The sequence below is a fragment of the Miniopterus natalensis genome, chromosome 11 (genome assembly GCF_054644295.1).
Source record: "Miniopterus natalensis isolate mMinNat1 chromosome 11, mMinNat1.hap1, whole genome shotgun sequence".
Classification (NCBI taxonomy): Eukaryota; Metazoa; Chordata; class Mammalia; order Chiroptera; family Miniopteridae; genus Miniopterus; species Miniopterus natalensis.
This window is the reverse complement of record NC_142091.1, coordinates 69259415-69282315: the sequence shown is the minus strand read 5'-3', so window position 1 is coordinate 69282315 and position 22901 is coordinate 69259415. Positions and strand designations below refer to the sequence as shown.

Below are 22901 nucleotides of genomic sequence, written 5' to 3'. Positions count from 1 at the left end.
GGCGGGGCGCGCGCCCCCACCCGAGGTGAGCAGCCGCTGGGGTCGGGGGCGCGCGTCCGCCGGGAGCCGCGGGTCCCGGTCGCCACCGACACTCCCAGGCTCTCCAAGAAAAACCCGTTACCTGAGCCCTTGGGTGGCGCGGCGCCCCGTCCCGTCCCGTCTCTCCAGCGCCCTCCCTCCCCTTGACTCTGCGCCCCCCCCTCGGGCCGGGGCCCCATCTGGCCGCACTTCCTCTGCGCGCTCTGCGCTCTCTCGGGCTGGACGGACCTGCGGGCGCCGGAAGCCCAAGCCCCGCTTCTCCCCGGGGTGTGAGGTCCCCGGAGAGGCGCCCGGCCCCCACCCCCACCCCTCGCCCTCCCGCCCGCTCCCCCGCTCCGCGGTCTCCCCCCGGCCGCGCGCCGCCCAGTCCCTCTCCTCCCGCAGGGGGGGGCGCGGGCTCCTTCCCTCCCTCTGGTAAACACACCCGCCCGCCCGCCCGCCCGCTGCCCATATAAAGTCCGGGCCGCCGGACTTCCTGCCGGACCGAGCCGAGCCCGAGCCCCCTCCCTGGGCAGGGGCCGGAGGGCGGGCTCGGGGGCGCGCACCGTGGGCTCCGCGCCCCGAGGAGTGAGTGAGGGGCGCCTCGGGGCGCCGGCGGGCCCGCCCTGGGTCTGGGTCCACGTGGCAGCGGTGGGCTTGGGCCGAGAGCCTGTGGGGACACGGGTGGCCCGGCGAGGAGCGGAGGAGGGCGAGCTGCCGCCCAGCCCCAGCGGAGAGGAGGGGTCTCGTTGGGGCAACAGGAAGAGGGGGTGTCTTAGGCCGGCTTCGGACCTCCCCTTCCTCCGCCCGCTTGCTTCTGGGGGTCCTTCCTGGCGCGGGAGGCCCCGTACCCGCCAGGGGTGGCTTCCGCGCGCGCTCTGCCCCGGGCTCGCCTTTGGGGACTGGGGGGGTGCGGGTTCGGCCCCAGGGAGCGGGGCGCGGGGCGCCCTGTTCTGGGGCGGAGGAGCCTGGCGGCGCGCCAGCCAGCTGCTGCGCACAGACAGGACCTTTCTTGTCCCCGATAGTGGCCTGGCGGGAGCTCAGTGCCGCGTGCGCCTCTGGCACTGCCAGCGCGCCCAGAGCCAGCGCGGCGGCACCCTCTGGGAAGCCCAGGGGCCTGTGGGGCCCCCATGAAGGCCCCCTCGTGGGCTGGCTGGAGGGGTGTCGGGAGCCACCACGATGCAGGACCCTTCCCCGGGGCCGCCGTGGGGCCCTTCCCCTAGCGCTCTGTTCCTGTGCAGGCTCGCGGACAGCATGGCCCCCACGCTGCAGCAGGCGTACCGCAGGCGCTGGTGGATGGCCTGCACGGCCGTGGTGGAGAACCTCTTCTTCTCTGCCGTGCTCCTGGGCTGGGGCTCCCTGCTGATCATGCTCAAGAACGAGGGCTTCTATTCCAGCTTGTGCCCAGGTATGCCCAAAAAGGGGCCGCTTGGGCTGGGAGAGGGGTCGCAGAGGGGGATGGTGGACACTGGAGGACAGGTGGCCGAGCGGACAGAAAGCAGAGCTGCTTAAACCCGGCCACTGGGCAGGAGGTTGGACAGCCCACTTCTTCACCTCTTCAGACTTCATCTGGAGAATGGGCGGCACTGGGACCGCTCTGCCTGGTGTAGCGAAACCAGTCTTCACCCAATGCCCATATCCTGTTGGGCATGCAGAGCCTCTGCAAGCCTCAGGTAGTGCAAGCCGGAGATGTCTAGAAGGGAAGTGCTACAGCTAACTGGTGAGGGATTTCTGACTAGGGCTAAATAAGCCATGAGAGAGCCTACAAAGTGGATTGACTAGAAAGGGCCTGCACTCCTTTTTCAGGGCCTTTGAGCCCTCAGGTCTTCCAGTCACCCATTTGTACAAAGTTAATAATAGCCTTATTTCCTCTAGGCAGGGCATTGTGGATGGTTCCTATTTTCTATTTCAGTAACCTTGACTTTGTGTGACCCACAGTGAGGGAGTGGGAATTCCAATATTCCATTTCCAAGATAACCTAACCTAACTGCATCTAACCAATATCCACGCTGGGCTGTCTGCTGGTGGGGCATTTTCCTTTTCTGAGGAGGAGAGCTGTGCCAACAAGCTTAGCCTGAGGACCTGGATGGATGTGGAATTTAACCCTTCTTGTAGTCTCCCTCCAGCCTTCATATTTTGAAACAGGCTCTTGGAGGAAGACCAGCTTGGGTTTGAATTCTAGCTTCCACCACTTTTACCATCTGGGTGACATCAGCAAGTTCTTTAAAACACTGAGCTTCAACTTCTTGGTCTGCAAAATGGGAGGAAGAATAGTATTTATCCCATGGGGGTGCTGTGAGAGTCAATGGTGCTTGATAAATATTAGTGTCTTCTTGGCTTTACTGGGTCCCTCAACTCAACTCCCTGTGGGCACCTACCTTGGCTGTGGGAGAAAACTGAGGCCTTGGGGGTGGGCAGCACCTGCTCCACTGCAGGCTGTTCCGCCCCTGCCACGGTAATCTGTAAGGAAGCTGCAGGTGGCATCAAGGGGTGGCCCCAGTTATAGGGTGATGGGTGCTGGAGGGGTGGAGATTAGAGTTGGCAGCTGGCCTGGGGAGGCAAGTTGGGTCAGGAGGAGCAGGCTTGGGATGAGGCGATAGGTGTTCCAGGGCGGCTGAGAGAACCAGGCAGGGAGCTAGAAGGGCTCTGGGGAGCACTATTTGCAAATGGAGGTGGGGAGCCCCAGTCCCCCCTCGGACTTGTTTATCCTGGAGACTAGAGAGGACTTGTGCTCATGGCCTTGATGCCTGCCACTGCCAATCCAGTAGCTTCTTCCTGCCTTCTCCACCTTTTTTTATAAATCAACTTTATTGAAGATTACGTCACGCATTCTGATGAGGTTTGACAAATTTGGATACCTCAGGAACTATCACCTTAATCAATATTTAAAATAGAATTTTTTCATCATCTCCAAACTCCTGCTTCTGTTTTGCTGCCCATCCCTCCACCTGAGTTTTTAAAATATATGGATAACAGCTTTAGTGAGATATAAGCCACATACCTTACAACTCACCCATTCAAAGCATTGCAACTTAGTAATAGTTATAGGGATATAAAGTACAGCACAGGGACTATAGTCAGTAATTTACTATAAATGTCAGTTATTATAAATGTCTAGTTTGGTGTCATAGGGGTACTAGATTTATCAGGTGATCACTTCATAAGGAATATAAATGTCTGATCACTGTGTTGTACACCTGAACCTAGTATAATATTGTATGTCAACTGTAACTGAAAAATTGAAAAATAAAATTTAAAAAGCCTATTAAAAATAAAGACGTAGTCTTTGAAGAAATAGTTGCTGTTGAATAAATGTACTTAATGCCTGCAAAGGGAAAGCAACAACGACAACAAATAAGGTACCGTTAAATGGCTTATAGTCTGTTCAGAGCTGTGCAGCTATCATCACACTCAATTTTAGAACATTTCCTTTCCCCCAAGAGGTAACCCTGTGCCCATTAGCAGTACCCATGCTCCTCATAACCCTCTACCCCCAGTCACTCACCTACTGTCTCAGGTCTGCCTGTGACAGAAATCGATTCGCATACTCTGAACATTTCATGTAAATGGCGTCTTATTTGTGGCCTTCAGTGCCAGGCTTTTTTCACTTGGCATGATGTTTCCAAGGTTCATCTATGATGTAGCCCATGTCAAGATTTGGTTTCTTCCTGCTGTGCGAATCCTCCATTGTATGGATCTGTCACACTTTATCTCTCCATTGGTTGATGGCCATGTGGGTTGTTTCCACTTTTTGGCTTTTATGAATAATGCTCCTATTCGTGTACAGGTTTTTGGGTGGTCATATGCCTTCCTTCCCCTTAGGGATATGTTATATACCCAGGAGTGGAATTGCTGGGCCATAGGGTGACTCTGTGTTTAACCTTTTGAGGAGTTGCTAGACTGTTTTCCAAAGTGGCTGCGCCAGTTTACATTCCCACAGTGGTGTATGAGGGTTTCGGTTTCTCCACATCCCAGACAACACTTGTTATTACTCATCTCTTTTATTTTGGCCGTTCTAGTGGATGTGAAGTGTTACCTCTTGTGGCTTGGACTTGCATTTCCCTGATGGCTACTGATGTGAGTTTGCATCCGAGCCTGGTTGTTTGGGATCTCTAGAGGCGATGGAAGTGAACCCTCCTGTATTCTCAGAACTTATTTGTCCGCTCTTGGAAAGCTGGGCACGTGTCTCTCTACCCTCACCTCTCTTTCATTCAAGGGCTCCGGCCTCAATCCTTGAGACGTCAGGCTGATTGGCGGTGCTGTGCCCCATTCTGCCTTAATCATGCTCCCCTATCAAAACTCTAGTTTCTCTTTCTCAAAGCCCCATTCACTGTGGTCTCGGCCTCTCTCTCTACAGGGTCGCAAGAACACAGAATCAGCCAGGAATCTGTGTCCCCATAAAGTGTGGAAACAGGCAGGCACATCACTTCCAACTGTGCTATGGGCTGGCGGGCTGATATGAACCAGTTACTTAACTTTCTTACTATCTCAGTTATTCCATCTGTAAAAGGTGACCAATGCTCCTTACTTCAGGGCTGTTGTGAAGATGAAATGAGAGAGCAAAATTGCAAAATTCAGACAACTAATGGGGGTCGTTATTATTTTCTGGACCCAGCTTTGCCAGCGTTTGCTGCGTGACCTTAGGCAAGTCACCTACCCTCTCTGGATCTCCACTTTTAAGTCTGTACAATGATGTGAGGATCAGATGATGCCATTTAACAAATGTGGAGCTCATTATTGAGGTGTTCGTTAGTGTCGGCTTTGGGGTTCCCTGGCCACGCTCTCTGTCTTCTCAGTGCTTTCTGCTATTCCTCTGTTGAGGTACCCCCGGGGGTGGGTGATTGACCCACCTGTAGGGGCATCACAGCTAAAGAGGACTATGTTATTCAGAATTTAGGCATGGACAGTTCAGTTTATACACACTACTATATATCCCACATAAGTGCCCAAATAAAACAATGGCTCAGGTTCATTAAACAATTACTGTTTGCCAGTTAGATCATTAGTCCTCACAACAAATCCACGATGTCGGTATATGATGTGATGTATTATTAACCCCATTTATAGAAGAGAAAACTGAAGCTCAGAGATGCTAAGTAACTTGTCTGAGGTCACACAGCTAATAAATAAGGAGCAGAGTGAGGATTAAATCCCAGATCTGACTCTGGAGCCTTTATCTTAGGCCTCATGGAAATAGTGTTGATGTCTGTCCCCAACCTCTTTCAGCTTAGGGTCCTCCTGCGCAAGTCCAGGTACAGACAAGACAGCCAGTTAGAGCCCAATCCTGTGGTAGTTTTGGTGAAAGTGACCATGTGACTTGCAGGAAAGTGAAGTAGTGGGGTGAGGACGGGTTCACTGCCTGGGAGACAAAATAGGATCATTTTGTGGGTGTTTGAGTGTGCGGCAATCCTCAGAGCCAGCTCTCAGGTGGCTGCCACCACTATCCCCATTTCACAGGTGGAATAACTGAGCCTCAGGGTTTCAGCAGTACAGCTAGTGGAGCCAGCATTTAGCCACGATCTTGACTCCAGAGACAGAACGCTTAACCTTGATCCTGTTTTCCAGTGTTTCTCGAACCTGCTCATTTGTAGTCCACCTTCATGATTTTACTATTTCTGTGTGCCAGAGGTGCTGTTATTTACTTAATACTTTCTTTTAAATCAACCCACATAAAAATAATTAGCCTCATTTTAAAGTGTAATATGCTTGGAATCTTGGGTTTGATATTACTTACACACATGCACACACATCATACATGTTTCTAATATATTCATATGTACACGTTTCTAATATACATATATGTTCCTATGCATACACATGTGTATGTATTTGTATTTATGTATATATATATAGATGCATATGTGTGTTTTTAATACTCATTCAAATAGCTAATAATTATGAAACATAAAACCCATTCCATGTGCCTCTTAAATCCACCTTGAACCCCACCTGCTCTGCATACCACATTTGGGGAACACTGTTTTCCCTGCCTTCTAAGTGTAACTCCATCACCAACTTAGCAAGTATGTTTTTCCTGCCCCACTCCCATGCCTCACTGGACTTGTCTACGGAAGTGGGGCAGTTGGGTTGCATTTCAAAGACCTCTTCTGTTGTCTTGACACGGGGAGAGGTCTAAGAGGTCTTTGCATCTTGGCCTGCTTCCCTCTTGCTTCAGAGGTCTGGCTTTTTCCAGCCACGTAGAGTGATCAGGTCTCAGGAACTAGCTGGTATAAGTCAAACTCACAAGAGGCTGATTGATACACCAGGGAAACGAATGCATTAATTGACCCGGAGCTATTTGCAACCCATGGGCTGGAATTCTGCACCAGTGGAAGGACACACTTACTTGGCAGCAGGCGCCCCCCAGCTGGGGAAACTAGCTAAGCCGCCCCCTTCAGGACAGAGGGGCCCTGTGGTGCAGCGGAGCAGTGTTGGCTCTGGAGGTTGTCTTGACTTTGAATCTGAGCCTGCCTGTGAGAAGCTGTGAGGCTGTGATCCGTTTTGCTTCTTAGAGCCTCATCATCTATAAAATGAGGATTATTGTTGTGAGGGTTAAATGAGATACTATATGAAAAAGTCTGGCATAAAGTGGGTGTTAATTAATTTAGAGCTAGTGGGGCTGTTCATAAGAGAAAGTGTCTTTTGATTGTCAAAGACTTAGGAGCAGGGACGGTGTCTAATTCAGAGGCTGCACACTCAAATGCCAGCAGAGGCCAGCTGGTGAGTCATCGGCAAATCAGGGCGGGTGTAAGATGTCTAATGTCTGAGAGCTACAAGTGAGGTGAGGACTTGGGTGACTTAGAGAGGGCAATCCCTGGTGAAGAGGGGTCACCTCCACTCTGCCCCAGCAATGGCCAGACCTTCTGACTCCTTACAGAGAAGCCAGACTTCTGGGTTTTTATGTAATAACTCCTGATTTTAAACTGACGCCCAATTCAAATTTCCTAGCCAAGCAAAACTTGTGTGAGGACCAGCCTCCAGCCTCAATTACCTTTGCTTTTCTTCTTGCTTTACCCACTGTCCCAATGGAGTGCCCATTAAACAGTAGAAGCCCAATAAATGAGTGTAGATTGACTAAACACTCACAGACAAACCAGGTGGAAAAATGAACAGCGATCATAAAGATCACTAAATCATGGGCTCAGCCTGAACCCCAAAGGCTGTGTGGTCTCAACCCCTAACTGCTTCTCCCAGGGGCCTGAGCACCAGCCTCACCGAGGACAATCTCACCACCGTCCAAGGTGCTTCCGCGCCTGGTTGGCCAGCATTCATCTGAAAATTTTTAATGTTCTTCTTTATGTTAACACAGATCACTCCACCCTTCTGCCACCTGCAAGTCTTTCAAACATCTGCAATCAGGGTCATTGTCACCAATGAGAGCAGTGCTCCCCCACCCTGCCCCCAGCATTCAGGCACTGTCACAGCCTCCTATCACAGCACCTGCTTCTCTTTAAATCAGCGCCCGCTTATTTATTATCTAATATAAGTCCCATGAGAGCTGAGAGCTTCCTGTCTTACTCACTGTGGGATCTCCGCACCTAGAGAAGCAGCTGGCCGCATCTGACTTTCTGGGGGGGGGGGGGCATCATCTCCCCTTCATCAGCTATTTCTGGAGTACCTTTTCTGGGCCAGGCCCAGTGCATGTGTCTACATTCACCTCCTCCAATGGAATTTCCCGAGAAGCCTGTGGATTCGGCATTCTCTGCGCCCTTCTACAGGCAAGGAGCCTGAGGCTCCAAGAGAGGAAGTTTCTTGTCTAAGGCTACACAGCTAGGAAGGATGGGGCGGGGATTCAGACCCTGGTCTGCCTGCCTTCCAGGTGCACCCTGAGTTTGCCCTTGGCAGTGATGTCTAGGTTAACAAATAGGCAGGGGAGCCGCCCCCTTCTGGCTCACTGAGCACTGAGTGAAGTGAAATCACCCTCCTTCCCCCACTACAAGCCTTTTTCATGAACTTGTCACAACTCCAAGTTGGCAGTTTACTTGTAGGACAGGTGTTTACTCCAGGTGATCTTCTAAAGGGTATTGGAGGGCAGTGTCGTGGTCCTAATTCTGCGCCTCAGTTTTATCAGCTGGAGAATGGAGATACTTTATTAGCTGGCTCATGGGACTGTTGTAAGTTAATTCAGGGGCTGTTGAGAACATGCCTAGAACATAGCCAAGTGTTCTGTAAATAGTAGCTATTATTTTTATCAGGGTGTCATTTATGGGGAAAGCTTTGTCTAAATTTAAAGTGAATTCTTGTTACATCAGCTAAGGATCACTCACTGACTTTGTCCCCAGATTCGAGGGTGCTTCCTGTGGGGGTCTACCCACCCTAAGCTTGGACATTGAGAAATCCTTACACCTTGGTGAAGACTTTGGTGCTCACTATATATTCGAGCCAGCTGAGGCTTCTCATTAGGTGTGTGACTCCCCCTGGGTAAGATACTAGTTGCTGCCATTTATGGAGCTCCTTCCCCACACGAGTAGATATGACTCTAGGCCACCCCCAAAGTCACCTGGCTGGCAGTGAATGAGAGGCATGGGATTTGAGTACAGGACCCCTGACCCCACCCAGGCTGCTCTCTCCTACACCCAGCTGCTCCTGCTGTTATGTGCTGAGCCCTCCCTTCCCCTCCTCAGCTAAGAACACCACTAACACCAGCCAGGATGAACAGCATCAGTGGCCCAGCTGTGACAGTCAGGAAGAGATGCTCGTCCTGGGCTTCACCATCGGCTCCTTCGTGCTCAGCGCCACCACCCTGCCACTGGGGATCCTCATGGACCGCTTTGGCCCCCGGCCCACACGGCTGGTTGGCAGGTGAGGTGGCCAGGCGGGGCCTCGGGGAGCTGGAGGGCAGGGACTGGTGTTGCAGGGGGAGGGAAGGCTCTCAGTGTTCACAGTCCCCCCTGCCCCCCAATCTCCACAGCGCCAGCTTTGCTGCATCCTGCTCCCTGATGGCCCTGGCCTCTCGGGACACCAAAGGTGAGAGGTCTGGCCTCTGGTGCCCCCACAAGAGAAGAATGAGTGGGATGAAGGTGGATGATTACCCCAACTTCTGCCCTTGGCCTCCCACAGCTCCCCAACGCCCTCATTCACCCCTCTCGCCTTCCCAGTTCTGTCTCCATTGATATTCCTGGCGCTGTCCTTGAATGGCTTTGGTGGCATCTGCCTAACCTTCTCCTCACTCACGGTGAGTATGACGGGCTCTGGCTCGGCGGCAGGGCGCCCAGAGTGGGTGGGGTGGGCATGAGTGAAGGTGGGAGTGGAGAGGGGCCAGTGCTGGCAGATCAGGTGTGTGCGCGTGTGTCCTGAGCCCACACTGCCTGTTGAACTCTGTTCTGGGCGCTGGGGCTTCAGCACAAACAGAGCTCAACTTCCTCAGCTCCTTGGAGCTTGCCCTGGGGGTTGGGGGAACAGGAAACCCCTAAACAAGTAGACTCATAAATTAGATCTATAGTCCTAAGTGCCCGAAAGAAAATAAAACTGGGTAACGCAATAGTGACAGGGAGGGGACAGCTTGGGACAGCGCGCTTGCCGCATTGGGTGCTCGCGGCGCTGTCCCGGGAGAGGCCCAGGAGGCACCGTGTTCGTGCGCGTATTGGATCGAACCGAGTGAAGCTGCCAACGCCTGATGGCACTTGACCTTCAGAACTGGCTCCATCACGCGGCTCCGTCTCTTACGCGTGTGCGCGCGTGTGAGCTCTGCGTGCGTGTGTGCGCGCGTGTGTGCGTGCGCGCGCGTGTGAGCTCTGCGTGCGCGCGTGTGTGCGTGCGTGTGTGAGCTCTGCGTGCGTGTGTGCGCGCGTGCGTGTGTGAGCTCTGCGTGCGTGTGAGCTCTGCGTGCGTGTGTGCGTGCGCGCGTGTGTGCGTGCGTGTGTGAGCTCTGCGTGCGTGCGTGCGTGTGTGCGCGCGTGCGTGCGTGAGCTCTGCGTGCGTGTGTGTGCGTGTGTGTGCGCGCGCGTGTGTGAGCTCTGCGTGCGTGTGAGCTCTGCGTGCGTGTGAGCTCTGCGTGCGTGGGTGTGTGCGTGTGTGTGCGCGCGTGTGTGTGCGTGTGTGTGTGGGTGGGTGAGTATAAGGGTTCAGGCTCGTGAGTGTGGGGGGCAGCGTGTCCGGCCGGGACCGCCTCTGGCCGGAGCTGGTGGTTTGTTTCGGGCGGGGGTGGCCTGACCGCCGAACTGGGCGTTTTTGGCTGAATTTCGCCGCAGCGCGCCTCGGGTCCGGGCTGGGACGTTTCACAACAACGGGCGGGTCCCTGCCCCGCCACGCGCGGCCCCTTCCCAGCGCCCACGTCTTGGCTCCGCGCCCTGAGTCCCCTCCGCCCCGCGGCCGGGGGCGCTAACCTTGGACCCCGCGGCGGCCCCTCGGGGTCAGGCTCGGGGGCTCACCCGCGGGCCCCGCCCCCGCCCCCGCCCCGCCCCGGCCAATGGCAGGGTCCGGGCCAGCCCCGCCCCGCCCCGCCCCCAGCCCCGCGAGCCCGGATCCAGCCAGGACAGATTGCGGCGGGGACAGGCCGTGCTGCCCGGGTGTCAGGGTGTCAGCCGGGTGCGCGCAGCCGGCCTCACGCGGAGCTGGCCCCGCGCCCTGCGGGGTGGAGACAGCGCCCTGGGACCCTTGAGTTGGGGGGGCGGGGCGGCGGCAAAGGCCTGGCTGTTCTTGGCCCTGGCACTTTCCCTGGTGGCCTTGGCAGCGTGCCTTGCAGATACAGGTGCCAGGGGAACCTGCCCCGAGTAGGGGTCAGCCCGGCCCCACACCCTTTTCATAGCTACTTGGAGGTTGGTGTGGGGCTCAGTGCTCTGTGTTTACCCATCTTCCTTCCCAGAGCTGTTTGCAGTTCCCTTCTGGGCTTGGTTTTCCCCTCTGTGGAGAGAGTTTAAGCCTCCAAGGCCCTTCCCAGCTACGGGACCTATTGACCTGGGGGGGGATGGTGGAGCCAGAGTGGGTTGTCCACAGAGGGCGGGGTGACTTTGCTTTCCCCTACCCTGAGGGCCTGGCTCAGGCCACTGAGCAGAACACATAGCCAGTTAATTCTCTACTGGTGGGAGTTCTCTGCATGTCAGAGCCACCTCCCTGGACACCGGGCCTCCCTTAGTCCCACTCTCACCTCCCTAGCCTATCCCATGACTTGCCCTGGCTCAGCAGAAACTGTGGACCGGGGCATTTGGAGCCACCGGGAAGGTTAAGGGGCACCATCTCATTACAGAGCCAGCCATGGTCACAGCCTTGGGGTATGGAATGAATAGAACTAGAACCGCCAGACAGGGGAGAAAGTCATTCATGTGCTCTGTGAAATTGAGTACATTTCTTTCTCTCTCTGGGCCTCAACTGCCTCATTTGTCAAGTGGGTTGACAATTGTCTTTTTTTTTTTTAAATTAATGAATTTTCTGATTACAGTGGATATACAATATTACATTATTTTCAGATGTATACCATTAATGATTCAACATTTATATACCTTACAAAGCAGATCAGTGTTTCTCAAACATTCATTTCATGGGTTATTAAGAGGTTTCACAGGATAAAGTGTCTGCATAGCAATGAACTTGGGAAACCCTGGAGTTAAACAAAATTGACAAAATTTCTCTGTGAGGGCACTTTTGGGAGCCTTTTAGATGCTAAAGTGCCTTGGGAGTCTGTAGGAGGGGTTATAGCATTTCCGACATTGATTTGCCTCAGAACTTGTCTGTGGTATCTCACGGGGCTAGTGTTCTTGGTGCTCACTGTGAGGACACTGGGCAGGATGCTTCCAAGTTTCTCAGGCAGGGCTGGGAAAGGGGAGGCCTGGGCGGGTATCAGGGTCTCCCCTGCTCACTGGCACTGCCCTCTTTCCTCAGCTGCCCAACATGTTTGGGAACCTGCGCTCCACTATCATGGCCCTCATGATCGGCTCCTACGCCTCTTCTGCCATCACGTTCCCAGGGATCAAGGTTTGGAACTGCTTGAGGGGACAGTGAGGTCACTGTGTTTTCTTTTTTGCCTTGACCTAAGAATTGGGTGGGGCTGGGTATGTATGTAGGGGCTGGTGTCTGGTGACCCAGTTCCTACCAGTCAGAGCTCAGTTCCCACCACCTCTGGGAAAAGCCCTGAGGCATCATGGGAAGAGTCCAGGCACTGTTGTCCACCAGTGGGTCTGATTTCTCTGCTTGCCTTTCCTTTACTGTTGTCCCGGTCCAGGCCTCCGCCCTCTCTCCTGGGCCAGTTCAGGCTTTCTCAGCTGGTCTCCTTGCCTCTGATCATTTCACTCTCCCATCTGTCATTCATGTAACTTCCGGAATGACCTCAGATGGAGAACTCACTCACACAGTGCTTCACCTGCAGAATCAAGTCCAACCTGTTCACATGCATCCAAGGCTCTTGGTTCTCTGGCCTCCCCCAATCTTTCCAGCCACATCTCCTTCCCCTCTCTTGGAGAGGCCGGGGGACTTGGGCTCAAGGTCACAAAGCTAGTCCATGCCAGGCCAGATCCTAGGTAGGTCAGCGAGGTGGACCTAGAGCCGAAAGCCTGAGACCTAGCTCTGGGCAAGTTTGGGGCCCTGTTTCTCCCTCTGATATCAAATGGTAACAAAGCACCCTTTCAACTGGGCCACAGTATGCCCTTCACATTCCACCATGAGCACTTATTTTGTTAGTTTAGAAGGCATTTGCCCAGCATCCCCAAAGGAGTCAAAGAGTATGCATTGGTGGGGTGGCTGCCAGTGGTCAGATAGCATGGAAGCTGGTGCTTCTCCCTTCTTCAACTAAGACAGTGGGGTTTGAGGAGCCAGATCTCATCCCCGCTCATTTAAGATGTGCTCCTTTGAAGCTCTGTGTTGTCCTCAGGGACGGAAGAGCCCCAAGGCCCAAGGAGCCCCAGCAGGAGCAGTTTTCCTGGGCAGCACTGGAGCTCTGAGTAGGAGCCTGAGGGGAGGGCAGATGTCCATCATCCCAGGCAGAGGGTGGCTGGGAGGACAAGAGGAGTGACACCATCTCACATACCTGGTAGAGGGGCTGCCACATTGGCACAGAATCCCAGTCAATTCAGAACCTACTTGTCCTTGGTTTGGAGGCCTTGGGCAGAGCACTAGCACACCTCCCCGCCCCCTTCAGTGTCAGCGCCTGGGAGCACCTGCGAAAGGTGAGATAAGGCTTATTAGCTTGCCCCCCCCCCCCCAGGGGAACAGGCCAGGAAGGCGCAGATAAACATGGTTAGGCCTGGGAAACCTAGGGCCTCAATTCTCTTCCTTTGTATATAAAACAAAATGAATTTTTTGTGTAAAGCAAACATCTGTGGAGTCATGGGCAAAAGTTGTGTGTGTTTTTAAGATAATAATTGAGATTTCAAAGACTTTCTGAACTGTGGCTAGCAACTTCAGCACCTTGTGGGGACTGCTTTCCCCCACTCCAGGGTGAAGCAGGGGAAAGGAAGGAGTGCTGGCTTCAGGAGGGCTGACTCTTAACTTGGTTTCCCCATCTTCAAATTGGACACAAGGGATGGGGTAGCAGAGACCTTCTCTGAGGCCTCTGAGGCCTGGGTTCTACCCCAGTCTGGAAGAGAGGGGTCTGGGGCCCCGCAGACTCCCCATGGGTCTGCCTTCTCCTCCCACAGCTGATCTACGATGCCGGCGTGTCCTTCGTGGTCATCATGTTTACCTGGTCAGCCCTGGCCTGCCTCATTTTTCTGAACTGTGCCCTCAATTGGCCCAGTGAAACCTTTCCCTCCCCTGAGGAAGGCAGCTACACGTGAGTGGCTCTGTTGGAGGCACTGGGGTGGAGGGGGGACCTCTCTCCTGCAGAGGGGGAGGCCAGGGGTGTGGTGGTGTGATGGATAGAATGAGCTTTGGAGTCACAGAGACCTGGGTGTGCAAGTTGCCTGAGCTCTTGGAGCTCTGCTTTCCCCTCACCGTGGGCCTGATCCTACACACCCACGGGCTTTTGGAATAGACCTGGTGCATAACAGGCAGTCAAAACATGGGGACTGCTATTATTGTCCTTTCTGGGTTTGGAGGACAGGATCAGAGTAGGAGCGACTCCAGCAACAGCCATGTGGACCCAGAAGGGGGACAGAAAGGAATCAAATATATACTCTTTATGAGGCAGCCTGGGAAATGCCAGCCTTTCCCAGATCCCTGTCAGTTCACCAGGGATGTGTGTGTGTGAGTGTGAGTGTGAGTGAGATGCTCCACAGCCAAGCACACAGGGTGCCTGTCAAACAACTGGCATTTATGGAGTGTCTCCTGTGTGTGCCAGGCAATGCACTCAGCCCTCATGCCATTCTCAAGAAGCCCTATGGCATGGATTCTGTCATTAACTGCATAATAACAAAGGTGTGGGGAACAAAGTGACTTTCCCAAGGTCACACCTTTGAAAGGGGGGTGAACCAGGCCCTCTGACTCCAGTCTGAGTTTTTCATGCTGTCTCCGTGGCAACAGCCCCAGTGGAAAACGACTCATCCACCCCTCATTTACTGGGCGCTAAGCCGGCTCCTGGGCCAGGTTCTGAGGGACTCAGATGTGAGCTCTGCACTAGGGAGGTCATCAGGGGGCAAGTCAGTGCTGGGCAAAGGGGTGCTCAGCACCCCAGGGATGACTGGGACAGCCCCCTAGAGGCAGGCTGTTGAGGATGGGCTCTGCTGGGCTGGTCACTACTTTCTCCGGCCTGGTTGCCGGCAGGAAGAAGATCAAGCTCACCGGGCTGGCCCTGGATCACAAGGTGACCGGTGACCGCTTCTACACCCATGTGATCAACGTGGGCCAGCGGCTGAGCCAGAGGGCCCCCAGCATGGAGGATGACACCTCCCAGGATGTTCATGGTGCCTCAGGAAAGCCTCGTGAGAGTGAGTACCTGGTCCGGGTGCCAGCCTTTGGGGTCGGGGAAGGCGGGTCCTCACGCTTAGTGAGCACTCATGCCCAAGGGCTCATCTCCCCTCTTCAGTTCTTACACCACATGCTGTAGGTGGGCAATCCCCATTTACCAAATAGAGGTTGGGGGGGGGCATCAGAGCTCAGAGAACTTTGGGAAGTCTGGATCCAGGGATACTCTGCTGGATTCCTGGGCTGAGGGAGAGAGGATGGGGCAGGGTCTGCAGGCCTGTGGGGCAACTGGTTTCATTGGGGCTCCCTGCAACCTCTGAGCCTCTTGCATCAGGTGAGCTGGGCCCTCCAACACCTGGCTGGCTGACGCCCCCTACTGGCTGCAGGAGGAGCCGCAATCTGCCTTCTGCCTTCTGCCTGGGCCACTTCCCAAGGTGTCGGCTCTGAGATTAGTGGCAGGAGCACCTGCCTTGGAGTCGGGAGATGGGGGTTTGAGTCCTGCTCCCCAGTTATATGCTGAGTGATTTAGGTAGATCACTTAACCCTGCTCTCACTTTCCTCATCTCTTAAACTAGCACTAGTAACACCCATCTCAGGGAATTAGTTGTGAGGATTGAATGAAGCCATGGACACAGAAGCCCTTTGTAAAATGCAGAACCCTGTGCAGTTACTAGGGTGGTCTCCCCACTGCTGGTTCTCCCATGGCTGAGTTATGGGTGTGAGCTGAGTCTGGCTGACTTGCAGCTCCCAGCCCCGTGAGCTCAGGCAAGTCATTGGCCTCCGAGCGGCAGTGTCCCCATGTGTAATATGTGGCAAAGGTAGGGGTGTTGCACAATTGGGTTAAGTGGGATAACGTGTCAAGTATGTGGCACATAGTAAGTATGTAATAAATAGTAGCTGGAGTTATTATTATCACACCAAGCATACGCTTTTACATTCAGAGGTCGCCTGAAAATGTTCTGTTGAGATAGTTACAGAACTGGGCAAGAACTTGGAGGCCAGCGAGTCTGAGCCCTTGTTTTTGAAGAAACTAGTTTTTACCCTAAGTCTCATGCCTTCGCTAGAACTGCATGGGCTGGTACATTCCGAGGGAAATGGGAGATCTGGGACTCAGGGGTGCCCCCTGCTGTCTCCCCAGAATCTATCCCCTTCCGTAAGAGCCTCTGCTCGGCCATCTTCCTGTGGAGCCTCCTCACTATGGGCATAACCCAGCTGCGGGTCATCTTCTACATGGCCGCCATGAACAAGATGCTGGAGTTCCTTGTGACCGGCGGCCAGGAGCATGGTGAGGTGCTGCTGAGCCCACCGTGGGCACAGGAGGGTCACCCTGGTTGAGCTCCTCTCATCCTGGCTTCTCCCCCTGCTCCCCCAACAGAGACGGACTACCTGAAACAAAAAGCAGAAGAGACAGGTAGGGGGACGAAAGCTGAGACCCTGGCCTGCACTCACCCTGCCAGTGCCCACTTGGCAGGGAGCCTGGACCCACCCTGTCGTTTGGGAGCTCTAAGGATGTGGGGTCAGGAAGGCTATGTTGGCATTCCCTCTTCTCCCCTGGAAGTGGGTGGTGGTGCCCACTGGGCTGCTGGCATCCCTCGTGCCAGCTCTTGACCCCACTTCCTTCCTGCGCTGCCCAGTTGGGTTCTACTCCTCTGTCTTTGGGGCCATGCAGCTGCTATGTCTACTCACCTGCCCTCTCATCGGCTACATCATGGACTGGCGGATCAAGGACTGCGTGGACGGCCCCGCTGAGGGCATCGCCCTCAGAGACGCCAGGTGACCCGCACAGGGATGGTGGCAGCATGTCATTAGACAGTGCTTTTCCTTTTCTGTGTGCTCTCATATCCAGCATCTTCTTTCATTCTCCCAAGAGCCCCTAGAGAGCAGAGGTGCCTCCCCATGTTATAGATGAGGAAACTGAGGCTAAGAGGGGACATGGCCTGCTTGATAAGCACCTTGCATTGGCTTATTTAGTCTGCAGTACGTCTCTGAGGTAGGTACGTTATCCTCAGTCCATAGATGAGGAAGATGAGACACAGAAAGGTTAAGTAACTTACTCAAGATCACACAGCTTTCAGTAGCAGGCTCCGGAACCTGTGTTATAAAGGGTACACTGTAAAGCCTTCTTAAGGCTAGGAAGAGATAGGGTAGGTGTATTAGTACCTATTGCTGTGTAACAGATTACCCCCAAACTTGGCATCTTTAAACAACAATCTCACATAATTTCTGAGAGTCAGGAATCTAGCTCAGTGGTCCTCAGAGTCTGTTTGGGCTGCTATAACAAAATCCCACAGACTGGGCAGCTTATGAAAGACAGAAATTTACTTCTCACAGTTCTGGAGGCTGGAAGTCTGAGACCAGGGTGCCAGCATGGTTGAGTGAGGCCCCTCTTCTGAGTTGCAGACTTCTCACTTCATCCTCACATGGCAGAAGGAACTAGGGAGCTCTTTCGGGCCTCTTTTCTAAGGGCACTGCTCCTGTGATGAGGTCTCTACCCTCATGACCTGATCACCTCCCAAAGGCCCCACCTCCTAATACCATCACTTTGAGCACTAGGATTTCAACTTGTGAATTTGGGGGGATACAAACATTTAGACCGTAGCAGGCTCTCTCATAGGGTTTCAGTTAAGTTGTCAGCCAGGCCTGTAGTCATCTGAAGTGGGGACGGGGGTTGGCGAATCTGCTCCTACACTCACGTGCTGTTGGCAGGAGGTTCGGTCCTCCCCACCTGGGCCTCTCTGCTGGCTGCTCAGGACCGGGGCTGCTCAGGACCAGGCAGCTGGCTGCCCCAGAGCAAGGTCTAAGTGGGGAGACCAAGACAGAAGCTGCAGTGTCTTTGTAATATAATCTCAGAACCACACCATCATTCCCGTCATGTTCTGTGGGTCACACGGAGTAACCCTGGTGCAGTGTGGAAGGACTGCACAGGGTATGGATACCAGGAGGCAGGGTCACTGGGGCCATTTGTTGGCTGAAAACCACCGCTGAGTCTTGAACTGAGGTCTGACTGCTGTGCTTTTTGCATTAAGCCAATAGTCTCCTGCAAGGCCAAGAGAGGGAAATGAGGAGGGAAGGTATCTAAGGAGCCATCAGTTGATTCCCTTCCCACCAGCAGTGCCCTGGCCCTGGCGCCAGCCTTTCTCCTCTGCCGTCTGCTCCTGGTGGCCAGGGTCCATGAGCAGGGCCCTTCTGTCTAGGACCAATGCCCACTTGCCCTCATTCTAGCCTACTGACCTCTCCCCTGGGCCAGCCCTTGGCGCAGAGAGGGGCTTGCTGGGCAGTCACACTTGTCCAGGCTGGTGGGCAGAGATGCTTTCCTGATGAGAGACAGTGTGAGAGTCCTTCATTCTCTACCTTCCTTGCCATTCCCAAGTCTCAGACGTCAGTGTACACATGGGATCTCTGTCTAAATGCAGATTCCTGGGCCCTACTCCCAAGGTCTAGGCTGAGGCCCTGGAACCTGCACTTTTGAAAGTCCCCAGGTAATGCTGGTGTAGTTGGTGGGGGAGGCACGCTTTAAGAAATGCAGGGCTGGAGAACCAGTGCTCCCCGGCTGGCGGCAGCAGCCGCCAGTGACGCTCTGTTCTCGCAGGGACGGGATTGCCACCAAGTCCATCAGACCGAGATACCGCAAGATCCAGAAGCTCACCAACGCTATCAACGCCTTTACCCTGACCAACTTCCTGCTTGTGACTTTTGGCATCACCTGCCTCATCAACAACTTACACCTCCAGGTACCCACCTCCGCCCTCCCCACTTTCCCTGCCTCTCAGACTCCTCCAAAGGGACCGTTTGGATGGTTCTCTGTGCCCGCTTTCCAGGAAACGTGGTTCTGTCCTCTGGGTCTACCTCCTGGGTTTTCCAGGGAGTGTTTCTAGCAGGTTGGGTCGTGGAGAGGGTTGGCATGTGTAGGTGGGCTCGGGGAGGCCCCGTTTCTGTCTGTGGGTCACCATCCATCCCAGCTTACACCTTTCCCTCTCCCTTTGGGTTTCAGTTCGTGACCTTTGGCCTGCACACCATTGTTCGAGGTTTCTACCACTCGGCCTGTGGCGGCCTCTACGCTGCAGTGTGAGTCAGCCTGGGCTGAACTGCCTTTCTGAGCTTTCCCCCCATGAGCAGAGGGTCCCAGAACAGAGTGAGAGGGCCCCAGCCACCCCTTAAGGCACCCCTCCTGCCCTGCTAGGCATGCCCTCCCCAGCCTCCCTGGAATGCTGATGTCTCCGAGGATGGGGTAGATGGAGAGGATTGGTGGGGATCTTGGAGGCTCTCTGGTCTACCGCCCCTCGGAGCTCCTCTAATGATGGGGAGCTCACTTCCTCAGACACAGCCCACCCCACTGCGGACAAATCCACTGTCAGGAGGTCTTCCTTCCGACGAAGCTGAAATGCTTGGTTTGGTGACACTTGAGTCCTATGTCTGCTGTCTGGAATGGCCCCCAAGTGGATTCTTTCCCCATGTAGAAATTCCAGACCACAGTTCTGTTTGCTTTATAATTTTCCTACTTCCTGTTGCATGGCCCTCAGCTCCCCTTCTTTCTATTCTGATTCCCACTGCCAGGTGGTGCCCAAGGGACTCTCCCCTGTGTATGTGATGCAGTAATATAGGATATTACAATAGCAGTGACAAAATCATGACGGTTATTGAGTATGTGTTCTGTGGCAGGCAAACTGTAGGACACCTGACCAGCACCCCCTAATGGAAACCTCACAACAGCAACCACAGCTCCATCCCCTTCACTGGCTCACACTGAAACTGTGGGGTCACTCTTAATTCTTTGCCTCCTCACACCCCACATCCAGTCCAGCAACTATCCTGCCCCTTCCACATCCAACCCTTCTTACCGTGTTCCCAGCCCTGCCACCCCTGTCCTGGCTGCCCTCGCCTTCCCTCGGGCTATTTATAACACAAGGGCTGGAGACACCTGTTAGGACATAAGTCTCTTCATGGCACCCCATGGCTTTCTGTCTCGTCTCACTCAGAGAAAAAGCCAATGGCTTTATTATAGCTTAAAAGGCCCTACAAGATCTGGCCCGGGACCTGTCTGCCCTCTTCCTTCCCCCTTCCCCTATGGCCTCACACACCCCGAGCATGTTCCCTCTTCCAGGATCATTCTTCCTCCAAGGCTCATAGCTGTCCCACCTTCTCTAGGTCTTCACCTAGCTGTCCCCTGGCCATCCTATCTACAACTGCACCCCCTCCACACCCTCCCGTCTTCTCTGATTGACTTCTCCCCTTGGCTCTTATCTCTGGCTAATACATGATGCCTTTTTCTCACTCATTGGGTAACTACCGCCCGCCCCACCAGAATGCTGCCTCACAAGGGCAGGAATCTTGGTTGGTTTGGTTCATGGCTGAATCTCCACACACCTAGACTGGCACCTGGCACATAGTAGGAGCTCAAGAAATATTTTTAAAAAGAATAAATGTGCAGCCCAGTGAGGCTAGGGCTAGCCCTGTTTTTAGTGGAGGAAACTAGGCTCAGAGAGGTTGAGTTACTTGCTGTTATTACATGGACAGGAGGTGTCAGAAGCCAGTTTGGTGGCCCTGTAGTCACAGCATACACCCTCCAGGCCAGGGACCAAAGAACACACACAAAGAGCCTGAACTCTTAAGCTCTACTCTGCCTGACTGGCAGAGAATGGGGTATGCGGAAGGGGACAGGCTGGTGCCAGGCAGGAGAGGGCCACACGCCCTTCATGCTTGGCTCTCTTCTCTTTGACAGGTTCCCGTCCAACCACTTTGGGACACTGACAGGCCTGCAGTCCCTCATCAGTGCCGTGTTTGCTCTGCTCCAACAGCCTCTCTTCATGGTCATGGTGGGACCCTTGAAAGGAGACCCCTTCTGGGTGAGGACTGGGGTGACATGGGGGAAGCAGGAGTCCCCTTCCTGGGTACAGCCCAGGAGCTGGGGGTTAGGGGGGCTTGTATGTGATAGAACCCCTCCTTCCTCTCATCTGGTCCAGGAGGTGCCTTGCAAGTCTGTAATCCAGGGGCTCCCAAGCTGGCTGCTCGTTAGAACTCCTTGCCGAGTGTTAACTCACATTCCCCAGTCTGCTGAATCAGCGGCTCGTGGCCTCGGCCCAGGAGCCTGTTTCTAATAAGCTCCCTGGTGACACGCGGAATGGCCCAATCCTCATCTGATTCAGTTCCACCCAAAGCAGGAACCCCCCAGCACCTCCGACAAAGGGGTCCCTCCAAACCCCCTCAGGGACTGGGGCCATCCCTGCATGAGGCAGCAGCCTCTGGGACTGTGGGGAAGGCTTTTCCGTACAGTGAACTGACATCTGACCCCTAAAGCCCATCTCCCATAACTCCCATAAACCCTTCTCCCACAAGGACGCCGATGAAGTGACAGCTACCACTTACGGAGCGCTCTCTAGGTGCTAAGCACACCGTCCGCTTTTATCGCTTAATCTTTGCCACAGTGGCTCTGAGAAGGAGCCACTTAGAGTTGAGGTGACTTGCCCAGAGACCCAGAGCACTGCCCAGAGCCATGTAGAGCGGGATGCGAACAGAGTCCGAGCCGTGTGAAGCCACCGTGCTGGGCCTCTGAGCCTTCTGTCCTTTAGGCTGAGCTCCCAGTTCCTGTTACTGCCTGGGAGCCCCTTCTCACCACCCGAATGATCCCACTGTCAGTGTCCCCAGTGTGGGCACTGGCACTAGCCAGAGTTCAAACCAGGCTCTGCCGCTTTACGAGGCCACTCAACATTAAATGAGATACCATTGGGACAGTGATTGAACACACTAAGTTCTAGCTCTGTTTGTCATTCTGGCCCAGGACCTGGAGAGGAGCGGCTGCCTTCTGCTTCCCACTGGAGGCTGTGGCGGGTCCCTGAGGAAGGTGAGGAAGAGCAGGAACCTCCTTGACTCTGCCTCTCTCTTTTTGCCTCAAGGTGAACCTAGGCCTCCTGCTCTGCTCATTCCTGGGATTCCTGCTACCTTCCTACCTCTTCTACTACCGAACCCAGCTGCAGAGGGAGTACACCACCGACTGGGAGGGCCCACTGAAGGTACCGGGCAGCTCCGAGGTGACTGTGTAAACCTCTGCGGCCAAGGGACCTGGATGACAGGCAGCCAAGGCCTGAGCTACCAAAGGGAACGCCTCATGTGGCCTTTCTACCTGTAACACATGCACAGCGCCAGGGGCCGTGGATCTATAAATACCAAGAGAAGTTCTATTTTTGTAGGGACTTGCTAAAAGAAAAAAAAGAAAATCCCTAAAAAAGAATGCCCCAAAGCAATACACTCTTGACTAAAGACAGCAGCCCCTGTGCTAGGACAGGCTTCTTCCTCCTGGATTGGAGGAGAGCAGGGTGGGAGGCCATCCTTTCAATGGGCCTTCCTCCTCCTGGTGCCTCCTGGGGGCTTGTGGGATCAGCAAACAGGCTACCCCCAAGGTCCCAGCTGTGCAATGCCGAGAGTGTGCATGTGACTGTGTGCACCTGTGTGTGTGTGTGTGTGTGTGTGTGTGTGTGAACCAACCTTCCCCTAGGGGAAAGGGGCCTGAGGTGGCTGTGTCCTGGGTGGGGTGTGTCGGGGGGTGAGCCCCTTCCAGGGGCTGGAGGGCGGGTTCCCTCCCTGGTGCTGCTTCTTGCAGATCTCAGAGGAAATAAAAGGAAGGTGAGAGACTGGCTGGTATGTGCCCGTGTCTTCCCACATCCCCACCCATCTCCCTCACCCAGGTTCGGCTGGGCATAAAGTAGGATGCCCAAAATGCCAGCCTGTCTACTGCTGGCTGGCTGGCTCACCTCCCTGCTCTCGGCCATGCCCTGTCCTTGGAGTCTGGATCCAGACCCTGCCCTCTGCTCCTGCCCCCACTTCCCCAGGTTTGGGGTACATCTGGGAGGTTGGCCTTTTTGCATACAGGGGGTCAAGGGCACGATGCTTTAGAAAGAATGGACTTTCCTACAAAACTGTCCTTGGGGGCCTGTTGAAAGTAACTTTTTAATAGTGTCCTAAAACGTCATGCAAATTTTGAGCTCCCCTTTATACTATATTTACATTTACTTTTAGCATTAAAGTGAGGCTTTAAAATTACCTGCATCAAGAAAAGATGCCATCTTTGAGGACAAGGGATATTACAGGAAGATATATCTCATTTATCCTGCCCCTAC

At 54.2% G+C, this 22901-nt stretch overlaps 1 protein-coding gene across 2 annotated transcripts; it reads left to right on the top strand.

Moving 5' to 3' along the window:
• The first annotated feature begins 958 nt into the window (after nucleotides 1-958).
• SLC43A1 (solute carrier family 43 member 1) lies at nucleotides 959-22418 on the top strand. Of its 2 annotated transcripts, XM_016200539.2 has the most exons (15): nucleotides 1343-1426; nucleotides 8301-8421; nucleotides 8643-8820; nucleotides 8930-8985; nucleotides 9117-9193; nucleotides 11836-11928; nucleotides 13587-13720; nucleotides 14650-14813; nucleotides 15929-16075; nucleotides 16166-16201; nucleotides 16425-16563; nucleotides 18380-18521; nucleotides 18782-18855; nucleotides 20510-20633; nucleotides 21681-22418. In XM_016200539.2, the coding sequence occupies exons 3-15, from the start codon at nucleotides 8711-8713 to the stop codon at nucleotides 21825-21827; spliced, it is 1443 nt and encodes a 480-aa protein (XP_016056025.1). In that variant the 5' UTR covers nucleotides 1343-1426; nucleotides 8301-8421; nucleotides 8643-8710; the 3' UTR covers nucleotides 21828-22418. The 2 variants fall into 2 exon arrangements, with proteins under 2 accessions (XP_016056024.1, XP_016056025.1); XM_016200538.2 differs by lacking the exon at nucleotides 8301-8421 and having other exon boundaries at nucleotides 959-1426.
• Nucleotides 22419-22901: the final 483 nt, after the last annotated feature.

Bases quoted from the DNA above. Each gene is read 5' to 3' on its own strand.
- SLC43A1 (XM_016200538.2), top strand. From the start codon at position 1,198: ATGCAGGACCCTTCCCCGGGGCCGCCGTGGGGCCCTTCCCCTAGCGCT. The intron at 1,427-8,642 runs GTATGCCCAAAA...TCCCCTCCTCAG, and splicing joins CTATTCCAGCTTGTGCCCAG to CTAAGAACACCACTAACACC. The intron at 14,814-15,928 runs GTGAGTACCTGG...CTGTCTCCCCAG, and splicing joins CTCAGGAAAGCCTCGTGAGA to AATCTATCCCCTTCCGTAAG.